This window comes from Lates calcarifer, linkage group LG6 (genome assembly GCF_001640805.2).
Source record: "Lates calcarifer isolate ASB-BC8 linkage group LG6, TLL_Latcal_v3, whole genome shotgun sequence".
Classification (NCBI taxonomy): domain Eukaryota; kingdom Metazoa; phylum Chordata; class Actinopteri; family Centropomidae; genus Lates; species Lates calcarifer.
Window position 1 is genome coordinate 17,826,257 of NC_066838.1, and position 15,167 is coordinate 17,841,423.

The 15,167-nt window shown below is 42.3% G+C and overlaps 2 protein-coding genes across 3 annotated transcripts in view; both read left to right on the forward strand.

Moving 5' to 3' along the window:
- ogg1 (8-oxoguanine DNA glycosylase) lies at positions 1 to 3,429 on the forward strand. Its single transcript, XM_018685992.2, has 7 exons — positions 1 to 576; positions 674 to 1,038; positions 1,157 to 1,336; positions 1,990 to 2,168; positions 2,248 to 2,395; positions 2,497 to 2,546; positions 2,642 to 3,429. Exons 1-7 carry the CDS (start codon positions 467 to 469, stop codon positions 2,843 to 2,845), a joined length of 1,236 nt encoding a protein of 411 aa, XP_018541508.1. The 5' UTR covers positions 1 to 466; the 3' UTR covers positions 2,846 to 3,429.
- Positions 2,717 to 15,167, forward strand: part of LOC108889505 (proline-rich transmembrane protein 3) — a 22,311-nt gene continuing 9,860 nt past the window's right edge. Inside the window, exon 1 of one of the 2 annotated variants that reach the window (XM_051071301.1) lies at positions 2,717 to 2,846. The gene's annotated coding sequence lies outside the window, so the exon portion shown is untranslated. Of the gene's footprint in view, positions 2,847 to 7,495; positions 8,848 to 15,167 lie in introns of those variants that run through there. The other variant, XM_018685993.2, reaches the window with a different exon arrangement.

Here is a 15,167-nt window from a genome sequence, read left to right on the forward strand (position 1 = left end):
CCGGAATCAGCGTAATGTTGCATCAGATTGACATTCAGTTACTTCGAACAATTATTAACATGAAATTTGTACCACAATTGCTCCGTATTTACGTCAGATTACGTTTTGATTTACAAACACCTAAACATTGCACTTTTCGAAAACTTTTCTCTCCACATATATGCGTCTTTACAACGCCGTTTAAGGTTTTTGTTGTCCATCATTAACTGTAAGCTAAAACAACTCCGCGAAAGTTGTCTACATTGGTTGGTGGGAGGTTAAAGTGTACAACGAAGTTGTATCTCCCTGTAAAGTCACTTTATATTAATATGTAGGGTTTGTTTCATGCTGCCGCGTGCACAGAATTGCTGTACGATGCGTTTTTATAATACCAGGACACCGTGGTGGGGCAGCATACGCTTGTGTTAACCTCTAACCAACAGGGTTAGTGTTAGCACAGACGTCTCTGGTTAGCATCAATACAATCATGGCCAAACATGCGGTGCTGTCATCGGGGGCAAAAATGTGGAGATCTCTGGTCTGTTTAAAGTCAGAGCTGCGCCTGGACCTCACTCTTGCCTGTGGACAGTCTTTCCGGTAGGTCGAGCAGATTTATACAGACTTTGAACTTCATATGAAACAAGTGAGCTCAGATCATCCCTATGGCCTTGCATTAACATATAGTAACCCGCAGCTGGAGAGAAACCGCAGAGGGCCACTGGACCGGAGTGATGGGAGGACGAGTGTGGACTCTAACCCAGACAGATGACACCCTGTGGTACCACGTTTATAAAAACCAAGACGGGCAGAAGATGGGAAGTGACAGGAAGAGGAGAGCTGGAGTTTCTCTCCAGGAGGAAAACAACTCAGAGAAGAGATTCAAAGGGGCTTTGAAGAAGGAAGAGGAGGAGATGTTGGCTGTGACTTCAGTGCAGGACACTGAGGAGGAAGAAGAGAAGCTGAGAGATTACCTCCAGCTGAATGTGAAGCTGGAGGAGTTGTACAGAGAATGGGGAGCTGCAGACCCCCACTTCAGGAAAATTGCAGACATCTTCACAGGTCAGCTCATATGTGCCTTTGCATTCCTGATATCACTAATTATTATGCATTAAGCAGTGACTGAGTCAGTATTTGTTTTATGAAATGTGACTCAAATGTAAAATTTGGTCTTTCTCAGGTGTGCGAATGCTGCGTCAGGACCCGACTGAATGCCTGTTTTCTTTCATTTGCACCTCCAACAACCACATCTCTCGTATCCAGGGCATGGTGGAGAGACTGTGTCAGGCTCTGGGTGCCCCACTGTGCCAACTGGACGAAACCTCTTACTATGACTTTCCTTCCCTGACTGCACTTGCAGGTGCTCTGTTCTTTCCCCACAGACACTAAATACCTGTTTATAATCTTGCCAAGAAAACTTCTACGTGTGATGCAGTGTTTACAACTATATCAGGGCTCTGGGTCCCTTGAGTCCCCAGTAACTCACTTCGGCCATAGTTGCCATAGGGTTAGTGGGGAGGCCTTGATTTGTTTTGTTGCCATTGCAAAAGTATTTTCAACCTCAGTCATCTTACAGAAGACAGACAAATGTCCTTACAACCACTGCCTATCATTGATGGTTCAGTGGTACAAATCCACATTTGACTTGATTAGTTTAACTACAGCCCTACAGCAGCACCACCATTAACACTGACCAATACTGAGTCATAACCTGGGTGACAATCAGTGATACCAAATACACATGTTTACGTATAGGTTCACAAACAAAATGAAAGAGACCCGCTGCCATAATTCATCAAAACAGCCTGTCACATTCATGTCTGGATCCTATATTTATACCAACCTATCAAGTTTATTAAAAATTAGTAATATGAGTGAAGTAGCCAAATTGAGAGTCATCTTGAGTAACTAGTCATTGAAATGTTTATATCCAATAAAAAAAAAAAGCACATGCAAAGAGCAGGCTCACTTACTGTCATCATAATTGTATGTTTTCTTCATTGTGATTGGCAGACAGCAGCGTAGAGGCATGTCTCAGGGATCTCGGTTTTGGATACAGGGCTCGGTTTCTGCAGCAGAGCGCAAAGCAAGTTCTGGACACCCATGGTCTCCAGTGGCTTGAAGGTCTACGCAGCATTCCATATCTGCAGGCCCGTGATGCTCTGCGTGCGCTTCCTGGTGTGGGCACCAAGGTACAGCAGCCTTTTATGTTTTCCTAAAATGAAGTGAACATGTACTAACAAGTAATGAGGGCTCTGTGTCATCCTGTAGGTGGCAGACTGTGTATGTCTGATGTCCCTGGATAAGGCAGAGGCCGTGCCCGTCGACACACATGTGTGGCAGATCGCTAAACGCGACTACAAATATGCTGCTGGGAACGGACAGAAGAGCATCACAGATAAACTTCACAGAGATATTGGTTGGTATTCACACATCTCAGTAGTTTCAAGTGGTTGCAAATGTTGAGTAATTATTCTCTTTAATTCTTAACACAACGTGTACTGTTATATTTCTACACAGGTGATTTTTTCAGAAAACTGTGGGGTCCTTATGCTGGTTGGGCACATTCGGTCAGTGTGTTATTTAGCACTCAGTATCTGTTTCTGTCACGTCTCCCTCTCCACGTCTCTCTGCTGTAACCACAAAGTGCCTCTTTCTGTTTTAGGTGTTGTTCTGTGCTGATCTCAAGAAGTTCCAAAAGTTAAAAGAAACGCCACATCTGATGCAGCCGAAGAAAGAGGAAAAGGATGAAGAAGAAATGAGGGTAGCGTGCAAGAAAGCAAAAATCAGGACGGAGGAAAATGGAACTGTGAAGCACACGAAAACCAAGAAAACAAAGACGTCTGTCAAGAATGAGAAGGCGGTATGAGGTAAACAAGCTTCTCACATCAGGATTCACATCCGGTTACTCCAACACACTTTGTGTTTTGGCTTTTTTATATTGGGGAAGCAAGACAAACACATAACAAGCGATTTAACAGAGATAGACATTACATGACCACATATACATACAATACTACAGTGGGACAAGCATTACATTGAACGCGGACTGTGGTGTAAGTGTAAGAGATGAATTGATAAGGTGCACAACTGTGTAGGAAAGAAAAAAGAAAAACTGGCAGCTTTTTCTGTCACTTTATAGCTGTAGATACCCCTTTTTCATATCTTTTTACTTAAGGAAAAAGGAAGATGAGAGAAGAAGGAAGAAAAACACTTAAAAAACTGTTCATTCAGCTTTATTTGAAAACCCACTGGAATTAAAAATGTAGGAGATTTATTTGTCAGGAACACAGTATAAACTTGATTACTGTAAAATGATTCTCAGGGGTTTTGTGTTCATATGTTTTTATATTTTACTGTAACCTATCATATGTCTACCTCCCCATGAGTTCACTATTACAAATGCAGTACATTGATGTTTTTTTTTTTTTACAATAAAAACAAAATAACTTATATTCTGGTATTTCTTAAATTAAATATATTAATTCAGAGGTATGCTCAAGCACAGTGAAACCATCAGTCACATTTGTGTTAAGTGTTCCCAGTAGTGGCCGCTAGATGGCAATATACCACAGAAGATATTGCTCTGCAAAATAATATCATAGTGGGCCATTTGCTTTAGCCAGTTTTTTTTTTTTTTTAAAAAGAGAACAAACTGCACTATTTCCCTGGGTGAATATTATTTGTCAAGCCCCCAGGTTCCTGTTACACCATGTACTCACACGCCATGGCATTTGTGTGCCTGTCTGAAAAGGTCATAGGACGCCAAAACGGGTGTTTCTTCCGTGAATTCCCAGCATTAAAATAGTATGTCTGTCTGTTGGATCATAAAAAGCTGTTTGGCTGGGTGGCTGTGAAGTGCCATGGTGTCTGAATGTTTATCTATAGGCATTAGTTGACTGTGTCAGCTGGTCTTTTTATAGCAGGGATTGCAGTTATCGGCTGTCACTGCTTGGGACGAGTGTGACTGTCTGTAGTGACAGCATGGACGTGTCTCCTGGAGCGTTTGACCTAATAATGTCCCTTTATGACAGTGACTGAGCAATATTTTAGTTTGTTTGAAATATATGTAAAGAAATTATTCTGAAATGTGTCTACAGCGTACGTAACCTTTGGGTCTCGTTCTTGCCCTAATTTGAGAAATATTTTAGGACATGTCGGCTTAAGTGAGCAGGTGCATCATGTGTGTAGTTGTTGCATCTGCGTGTCTATATGTGCATGTCTTATACCCATACAAGAGCTTGTTTTATTTGTGGAAGAGTGTGCAGTCATGTGAGTTAATGAATATGTGAGTCAGCTTTCATCCCCACTCCAGTTGAGCTGAACAGAAGCTGGGGCCCAGCTTTAAGGCAGAATCAGACTGAAGAGGAAAAAACAGATAGAATAATAGTAAAAAAAAAAAAAAAAAGAAAAAAAGAAGAGAGAATGAGATAGGTGGAAGTGTGCTTTAGGTGGGGACATGAATTTTAAAGGAAAAGCCACGCGTGCACGCAAGTTTACTTGCAAAGACGAAAACAACACAACAGTGGCCTGTGCGTTATGTAAGAGGTGGGTCACAGCTTGTGTTTTGCCCTCAGGGATTGCTCATTTGAAAGGACATCTCTCAGCGTGCCTTCTTTCTCAAAAAGCTCCTCCTTCAGGCACCAGGGGGCGCCATGTTTAGAGCTCAAGTAAAAGGGAAAGGCCTCCGACTATTTCCAGATGTGCAGCAGTGAGTTTGTATTTGTTTGGCTTTGGGTGACAGCATGTGAGAGGTGGTTTTGTGGTAGCTGACTTTAAGAGATGTGGGGACTTGTGTTGTCAAGTGTGTGTGTGTGTGTGCTCATGGATAAAAGAACCAGATGGGGAATGTCTGTTTTTGGCTGATGCAATTAATTAAAAATCTGACATTCAAGGTGCTTTATCACACGTGGTGGAGAAATGTAAAAAGCCCAAACACTCATTTATCAGTTTATTAGGAACATTTAGCTAAAACTGATGGAGTCTAATACAACCAGCAATAAATCCTTCTTCGGGATGTAGTTTAAGGTGCTGATGAACTGCATTGTTTATGTTGAGAGGTGTTCCTATTAATCTGTTCACTCCATTCAAATGAGTGAGGCTAGGCTAAACAACAGACACAGCTCTTTGTATGATACAATGCAGTTTTATAGCACCACAAACTGCAGCCTCCAAAATTTATTTAAGGACTGTAGGATTTTATTGAAGGAGTGTCGTATTGGATTTCACTAGTTTAAGCTAGGTGTTCCTAATAATTAACAACCAAGTATATGTAGCCATAAAGCAGCCCTGCTGATTGATTTGCAACATTGCCCATAATGGCCTTATACAACCAAAGATGATAAAGCAACACAGTATAAATGGTATAGATTGCAATAATATAGTTCGTCTAATAGATTCTGTCCTGTATATAGTTTTGCTTTGATATAAGGTGCTTCAGTGGAATTGCATAAGTGGTAATTGGGAATACCTTTACTGTGTAATATACTTGAAGGTATGTAATAATAATAATTATTATTATTATGATAAACAGAATTTATTCAGTTTAAAGTGTAAATCTCTGACAGTTTTTCACAGTACAGTCATGTTGCCCTTTATGTCAGAGCTAACCATATTTGTCAAAGGGATAAACTTTTTAAAATCTTAGCGTTGTTTTTATCAAATTATTTTTTTTAAATTGATTTTTTCATATCCATTTTCTCTGCCCTGAACCCAAACATGGTCTCCATGCACATCCACACTCTGTCTGCTACTTAAAATGATGGATGTTATTATTCCTGAATAGTAACAGATGTATTATATAACAGTTTCTGATTCAGTACCTAAAATGGATAAAATTAAACGAAAGTTGTGTTGATTCACCTTAGATGTGGTGAAACCCAACGCTGCTGGAGATAGCTGTGGGGGAGCGCAGCGGACGGGGGAGGCGGTCCCCTTGTGGAGGTCTGTCTTTGGGGCCCGGAGTTGGGCAGATTATTCCTTGGTGTCTAGACAACCATAGGGTGAGGGGGGGAAAGCCACAGAGAGAAAAACTGAGAGCACAGAGCTGGCAGAGGTATTTTAGATCTTAAGCTTTTCTGCCTCGTGTGTGGATGGACGTTAGCATATGACGGTCTTGGCTGTTCTTAATGAAAGAGGCTTATTTTGTGGAGAAAATTAATACTCTCTACCATCTGATAGAATCCCTGCTTGGCCAGCGGCGGCGATTAAGGTTCAATGCCTTATAGATTGGGTGGAAGAAACAGTTCCGTCTGCTCCGGTGTTAGATTTCAGAGCCCCTACCAGGATCAATTCAAATGACCAAGAGGAATGTATTCACCACATTCCTGGACAAAGATGGTATAGAAACACTATCCACAGTATATATGGGTGTGGGATAGCAGAAGTTCCTTGGGCGGTTTTGGTGTGTGTCGGTGTCAGTGCAGCTAACTCCCTCCTTTTTAAGAATTTGTTCATTTAGGAAGCTTTAAATAAGGCTGACGTCTCGCTTTATTTAAAGCCCTCTAAAAATTCCCCTATATGAATCAAGAGCTGTTGTTAAAGGTGATATATATGTGTAACTTACAGAGTTGACCTGCTTTAATTTTAAGATCCACAGTGGTGGAAAGTAATGAAGTACATTGCCTAAAGTACCATACTTAAGTGCCAGTCTGGAGGTACTTGTACTTTACTGGAGTACTTCCAGTTTATGCTACTTTATACTTCTACTCCACTACATTTCAGAGGGGAATATTTTATGTTTATACTGCACTACATTTATCTTTGTAACTGTACAGAAGAAAATGTGAATGGTTACATGTTTCCATTAACTATCCTTATCTGAATATGCGAGTATGGAATATTTTAATGGTGCAGTTTTGCTTTTACTCAAAGGATCTGTGAGACATATGAAAAATTTATCTATGTCTTTATAGATTATGTCAAACCAGCTCAGGACAGAGGGGAATTATGGGATAGTAATCTGCTTGTCAAAACTGTGGGTGTGACCACTTGTCTTAAAGACTACTTTAGAAAAGTCGGCTCATGTCAGTACAAAAGTGCAAATTAAAAGAAACAACATGGCACCACCAGAAGTTCAAATATCTCACTTATCATGAGTTTGGACCCGCCTGAGCTCTCCCTTATTTCAATCAGAGCCTGTTTAGTATTCAGACAAGAGGACAGGAGACCTGTGTAGGAGGGAAGATTTATCTGGGACTTTTTAGATTTCATTTCACAGGGTCAGATGAATCAGCGAGTGCATTAGTACACCAGATTACAGTAATCTCGTTACAAGAGAAATATAACTGGATAACAGTCAATTAATACTACACTGCAGAGGTGAGTACATGAGAGGTGGATGTACACATACATTAAATGCCTAAATGTGATAAGAATCTAAAATAAAAAAAAAGCTTAATATTTAAGATTTATATATTTTAATTGTATGTTATATGTCCATCTACAGGATTACACTGTTTTAACAAATATCACATAAAGTTCATTAGTTTACATTTTTTTTGTGTAAATTACATGACATGACATCTCTTGCAAAAACTATCTCGAGATAGACATCTATTCTTTATTCTCTATTTGCTGAATGTCTTTAAATGTAGAGGGTTTGATCACTTATCCCTGACGTAGGCTATAGAATATTAGTCATAATCCATGTGCAATAATGTGATTACCATGTTGAAGTGTCCCTGTTCTTTCTATCCAAACACTCCAGTGTCTCTCCTGCTGGTTCAGTAGTAATGTAATGGCATTAGGACAATCCTCTGAGCTGCGCGGGTTATTTTAGGACTCTACAGTACAGACAAGCTAATGAAAGTGACAAATACACGGAGAGGAAACAATGATTCATAGTGAGCTGGTTATCTTCTGGTAACCAAGTATGGTGTGCACTTCATGCCCTTTGCCATCTTTACTGTGTAGTATATCTGCTTTTGGGCTCAATCAGGGCAGAGCTGCAGTCCCAACAGCATGTCCAAACTAGGATGTTGTGTTTGTGCAAGACTAGAGAGACAATCGGGCAAGGGGGGAGACGAGGGAGGAGAGGCACCAAGCCAAGGTGCAGCATGAGGAAACAGTATCATGTTGGCTAAGGCTGGCTCGCTCCCCTCTACAAACTCTGGTTGGAGGGCAGGAGGAGAGAGGGAGGCTAGAGTTTCATGCACCGCTCTGTTCCCAGCTTATTGTCCTCCCTGCTGCTGCTGCACCGACACCCTGCCAGAAATGTCAGGTGCCTCCTCCTCACCTGTCCTCACGTGACACACCTTTCACCTCAACAATCCAGTTTAGAGCTGTATTCCCAGATATTATATATGGCTCAACCCCCCAGAACATGGATAGAGGCGCTGCATGCTGTGTGATGATGTCAATACCAGTGTCGTCATATTTCCACTGGGCACTGTCTGAACAGGCCGCCGCTGAGAGAAAGGTAGATGAGGTGATATACAGTTTACGCGGATATACTCAAGTACGTGCCGGATTGCTGTTGCGTAACAGGAGTGCCAGGCGGTAGGTTGGTTGGTTGGTTGGTAGGTAGGTAGGCAATCGCGTTTATCCGCTTGTGAGGGAAAAAAATGAGAGGGAGGGAGCGATGGGAAGAGAGATGGAGCGGTTGGAGGGGGCGTGCATCTCCTTACTAGCTCAGGACTGGAGAGAGCTGGCAGTGGTACAAGGCTGCTGAACGCAACCTCTCTGCGTGTGTGACTGATAGACGACCGTTTTCACCTCCACTTCCGCCAGTTGTATCCTCTGCGACTACAAAAATCGGCGAACTTGACCGACTCTTTTTCCCCCCACCCTTGGATAACTCGATATGTCCTAGCCACTCATCATATCCTGCCGCAGAGGACGCCATCGGAGAGGAGCCGCACAGACCTGCAGGTACGTTTGTCGGATGGACTTTTTGTTAAGCAGTTGTGGAGTGGCTGCTATGCGGCGATACTTTGCGCAGTGACCCATGCGATGACGCTGCCTCTACCTGTGCCGCGGTAACCAGCCGTTGGTCCAGGGGTTACGGGTTATTAACGTTAATTAAACACACCGCTGTCGCATTTTTTAAAACCTGTACTTGGTTTCCGTACTATGTGTACACCGTTATTGGGAATAATAAAGAGCTAATGTCCCTAAATCGTGAGGAGTGCAGGACGAAGCGGCACTTTGGGCAATTTTTGTCAGTTAGGATGGTAACGAACAAAGTAACGCCGTTACTGCTGTTCGTGACCAACGGTGAATAATGTTAGCTTGTGACTGGAATGTACAAAAAGCTTTAAATCAGACTTTCAATTGGACTGAAGAGCATTTTGAATCCGAAAACCACCCTCTGTCCTTGGCAGTGGCGAAGTTCTCATGTACACTTACTTACACGCTGATGTTTGCCACCGTTACTAACTACTAGCTTACTTGCTACAGCTAGCCACTTAGTTACAGTTACACTTAGAGCTAGCTGCTTACGGATGCCTCACAACAGCCGATTCAGGGATGTAACACACCCCATACACTCACCTATGGAAAGTTGGCTCTGTTGTTAATTTATGAAGTCGTATTTAGTGAATTCTTTGTTTCAGCTCCTGAAAGACCCGTCACTGGGAGTAGCTTAGAAATCATCCAATTTACAGATCCACCAGCTTCTTTTATTAATTTGAATGGAAACCCAAAGTGCCGAAATTTCCCAGGAAATTGAAAGGGTCTCTCTGTCCGTAAAGTGGAAACAACTGTGTGCACATTGTAGAGACAGCAACAAGTGGAATACTATTTCTCCCTTTGGCCAGTGTTCGCAGGTGCGCAGCGTGTTGTGTCTGTGCGTGTGTAGTTTACGGTACATTTACGAGCGTTGTCCATGTAGGAGAAGGGCTGTGGCACTTTTACAGGATCTGGATCCACCTGTTCCTCATCAGGATTTGAACGCATCCAGCGGAGGGAGAGGACAGAAAAGGGGTGGGTCGGTGGGGGTGGGGGGGTTGAGGAACCGCGCCAATGCGCCTTTCTAAATGATGAGCGCAAAGGGCAGGCAGAGCTGCTCCAAAGTGCTACTGGATGTAACGCAGAACAGAGCACTGCCAGACGAGTTGAACCCAAAAGAAAAACAACACACCCTGATCCACTGACAAGAGAAAATGGCTATCTACTCTTAAAGTAGCTCAAAATAAGATTTACAGGCTGCTTTGATGGTGTTTTCACAGAGAAGTGGGTTTTAGAAGAGTAAAAGGGTGTTACAAGAGACAGGATGATCCATGACTGCATGCCTAGGTATTAAGTAGCCTATAAATGGCTTACTTTAATGGGTTATCTTGTTACCAAAAAAAAGAAGTTATTATTCACTCATATTTTGGGCCAGTGGCTTTTAAAGTGGCAGGTTTGTTAAACAATACCTCCCAGTTAATATTCGACACGTCACAGTTCCCAGAACAGACAGTCTCGAACTGTTGGAATAGTGGAAAATAAACATAACTCAAGACATCAGTATATCAATGAAGCATAAACCCACTAACCACTACGCACAATTTGTCCCTATAAGCTCTTTTATAGCTCTGGATCTTTTCAGCTACGGGTATACCAAGCAGTCCAGTAAATTCATTATTACATTTTTGAATGCGCCAAGGACATTCATGCATAAGATAATACTTCATTGCTTGCAAATTCGGTCATTGCCACACAACACACCACTTAACACAGGGGCCATTTTATTGCACCCAGCTGTGATGATGTGAGAGTCTTGGGTTAAAGTGGAGCTGTGGTTAACTCCCTGTTGCAGGCATACGGTTTATGACTTGTGATGCCTGTAATCAGTTTTCCTGAAAGTGTTTTGTGGCTTGACGTGGTTTAGCAGCTGCAGTCTCAATCAGCCGCCGGACTTGCTATCTCTCAGGGTGTGTTTCTGGGCATGTGTGAGCACTAATTTGAACATCTGAGCACGCTCAGGTTGTAGTTATTCACTGAACCTTTGCAGACAATGTCAACTCAGCTGCTAAACTTTCTTTCCATGGTCACCTATCAGATGTCAATATTTGTAGCATGTGTTTTTGTGCAGGGGGCTGTGCCTGTCTACGTGTGTGTGTGTGTGTGTGTGTGTGTGGTGGAGTGACAGTTAAAGTGCCTCACCCTTTAAGACTGACCTTCAGCCTTTGATCTGTGGCTCGCATGAAGGCGGAACATCAGTCAAAGATGTTGTGGGGCTCAGCACTTTTAAGCTGGACATCCGCTCCAACAGGGGATCAAAAGCATCTACGATTGGATCTGGAGCCTCCTCTCTCCATATAGCATGACCTCGCTGTGTGGTCGGTCGGTTGGTTGACCCCCTCCGCACACCCCTCACCCCAGGCAGTGGAGTGCCATGAAAGAGGCATCTTTAACAGGCTTTGGTTTGTCTCAAGAGCTAAATGGATACCTTAAGTCTGGTTTAGAAGTCGGTTTAAAACATCCTGAAATGTACGTTAGGAGCTTGTGTATCTCATGTGTCAGCATAATTTAAACTGAATAGTTAAGTGCCTGTTTTATTAGAATAATTTTAATGTGGTAGCTATAATCAAAATGAGCAAGAAAATATTGCGGGTGCTGTTATGCTATCCATATGTTATTTCAAGGTGTGGAATTTTTAACGGTCAAACCAACGACCTCCCCCACCACTCGCATACCAACATAACCACACACACACCCCCACCCATTTCTCCTCTCTCTCCGTTTCTCCCTCTGTCTCACGTACGCACAAATTCACAAACATACACTGCTTCAGTCAGTCTCACCTCTCCCCCTCCAGAGTGCAGTACAAACAACTTATACATCTGTACAGCAAGCTGATGTGCAAGCAGTAATACTTAACTGCTCTTTTTGGTCTGAGGCACTGTTGCTTTGCAGTTGTGTCTGTGCTGGTTTATTCTAGTATCTTTCCATCTCTCTTTTCCCCTCTGTCCATCCTTTACTATTCCTTTGTTTTTGCTTTCTGTGGGGGCTTACACTTGATCCCAAAGTCTAGTTTGTTTGACTAGTGTGAACACTGTGTACCATCCACTTGAAAAGGTGGTCTCCAGTACGGTTGGCATGTGTGTGTGTGAAAAACCCCTGACCAAAACACAGAAGTGCTGTAATGGATTGCTACTTAGAATCTGAATCTGAGGTCATAACTTTTTGACTATCCTCCAACCTGCGCAGCCATAAAACCACACAACTGATGAAGTTAAGAGCCTGGCAAAAGTGTTGTCTCCAAAATATCAGTAATAGCAGGCCCAGTGTGAAGGTCAGCTCCATTGTATGAGCTTGGGATCATGCAGTTGGTGTGCTTTTCTACTCTGCAGCAACAGCATAAACAAATGTCATGTAGTTGATGACGCAAGTGTACTCTTATTCTTCTTTGTGTTTTACCGGTGGATCAAAAACCAACTGGGTGTATACAGCCTCCTACTGTATTGGAGCGTGTAGATTTAAGTGTACTCTTTTACAGAGCATTACTAATGTGAAAGCTGAGTGGTAGGGGAGTGGACAGGGAGGCCGATCGTACTCAGGCACAGTACAAAACAATCGTGCCTTATATGAAAATGCCCTGTCTGTGACTGTCCATCCTTGCTGTCACAGCAGAAACCCTGTTACTGTACCCCTGTCACCTTGTAATCTGATTCTTACTATTTTTATTTATCTTTTTATTTTCCCTGGTCTCACTTACATTCATCCCCATCTTCAATTAACCAGTTCTCCTTCCCAGCTGAATGCCTCTCTGGCCATGACTTAAATCCCACTCATTAATGAGCCACCTCGACACTAAATACTACAAGCCAGTTCAGGTATTGGGCGCTCAAAGACATGACCTTGTAATCTCATGTACGAACGTACACAGCACATGTGTGTGTCCACACATATTCATACATATACTGAAGTATACTGAAGTAGGACTGGGTGTGAATTTTTAGCCATAAGGATGGAAGTGACAGTCAGTCAGCCAGCCAACCAGTTTAGTCCAAATTAAAATATCTCAACAACTATTTCCTGAATTGCCATCATAGATGGATAGATAGACATTCATGGTCCCCAGAGGATGCATCCTAATGACTCTGGTGGTGGTGATTTCTCCTCTAGTGCTGCCATGAGGTTGGGGTAGTTTCACATTGTTCCAAGTCACACTAGATAAACAGCTTAAATTAACTTTTAGCTTTTGTTGTGTTTTGTATTTGTTGAAGATCTTTCCTAAGTGAAGCCAGACACAAACAAAGTGAAGTGAATAACTCCTGTAAAATTAGCTGAATTTATTGCATTAGTGTTATTATTGGATTTTATTTTTATGTAACTGGTAGTGGTGGTGCATTTGCAGTCACTCTGCCAGCAGCTGTAGTTCTTTTCTCCATGTGGGAGGTATAATCAATGTCAAAAATCCCAGATATCTCAGACTCGGAATTACAAGTCGGAGGCTGATGTGAACAGTTTTTCCCACTTGGTTGCTTGTAATTATGGTTTTAGCCCTGGTTTACTTTGAGGAATATGAACATGTTTTTCCATAAAATCCTTTATTTCATTTAACAAAAGAAGTTGCTTATCACCCTGGCCTAAATAAAATTTAGTCTAAGATTGGCAAATTTGTAGTTTAAATCAGGAACCATCTTATCAAAAAATAAGAGTAAGTAATATATCTACATATCTGATCAGATATTTAGTGCTGTCTTTCAGTACTTGACAGTTTTCACGACTCTATGCCTAGGACAAATTTCAGTAATTATCAAACAATATTGAGGCTCGATACCCAGCTCCAATGGAGACAAGTGCAGATTAGACACAGTCTTTGTTGAAAAGACACAGATCCCTCTGTCCCCAAATGGACTTAATTGGACTTAATGTCTGTCCCTGGAAATATTCACTCAAATTAATGGAAATTTTGCCCTGCCAGACAGTCTGGCAGAGAAAGGGAGAGAGAGAAACAACATTTGCAAGAATGACAGAGATTCTCCCAAAACCAAAGTGCACACCCCACCCTATCTGCCTAGCTCCTTATGTAAGGTGACATTTTCTAGTCATGTTAATACATTAATGCAGACATGACATCACTACTGCAATGATTAACTGATTAGTAACAGCTGCTGTTGTTGTTTTGAGTCATGTGATGTACAACCAGCAGGTCTATACTGTGATACTGTGGGCAATGAGTTCACGGTAATCTTCAAATTGTTGCTTGCAGCTGTACTATTGGATATTATCCGTGGGCATTTCCTGCTCTGGATAAAGAACGTATTGTGCGAGAGAGTATGACGACATCCACACAGCATGCACACTCCAGTGCAAATGAAATACAGAGTGATGTGTCCCTCGGGCCTGAGGGGCTGAATGTGATAAAAATACACCCATCTGCCTTCTCCCTCCTGGACGGTCACAGAGGGACCGTGCTGTCTTATCTGGGGGTGTGTGTGTGTGTGTGTGTCTGTATTTTACTCACTGTTGAAAGGGATGTAATATACAAGGATGTGTTATGGTTGGCGGAGAGCATGTAGGTCTATGCTCAAGCCAAACACCAAACCAGCTGATTACACTGATCTGATCTTTGTAGTGTTTGGTTAGGAATGAAATCCAACAAGCCTGTTCCCAGCCTGTAATTCAGACAGTTTAGAGGATCTGCCAATCTGCTTTAATTTACTCCATTTGTATTACTTCAGTGGAAACTTGTAGTAAAATTATCTAAGTCCAGTCAAGAAAAACATTTTAGGGAACCACCGCTGCTGCGTGTGTGGCTGTGTGTTTGTGTGTATGGCCCCCGTGTGTGGAGATGAGATTAATGCTGACAGTGTTTCAAATACAGCAGCGCAGTGTTTCTGTCCTCTCACTAAAGCTTATTTGGCCAAATGTCTTTTGAGGCTCATTAATCACCACTACCTACCCTCATACACATACACATAAGGCTGCCGCACACCGGATTACTGTGGATCAAGATAGTGGGATGTTTACTAGAAGCCATTTCTCAATAGTCAGGTTGTTTACCTCCAGCTGCCAGAGACCGCACACCTGCCAGTTAACTTCAGACCAAAGGTGAAGCAGGCTCAGTTTCTCCGCATGCCTTCCTGGACACACTGCCATATTCTATGCTTGGACCATAACAAACCTGTTAATCATGAGGCATAGTTTCCTCGTGACTCTTCCTCATGTTCTCAAATATTCTTCTTCTTAGATTCTGACAGTTTCTATCAACTAACCACCCCCGCCCCCTCTCTACATCATCTAAATTTACAGCCCTC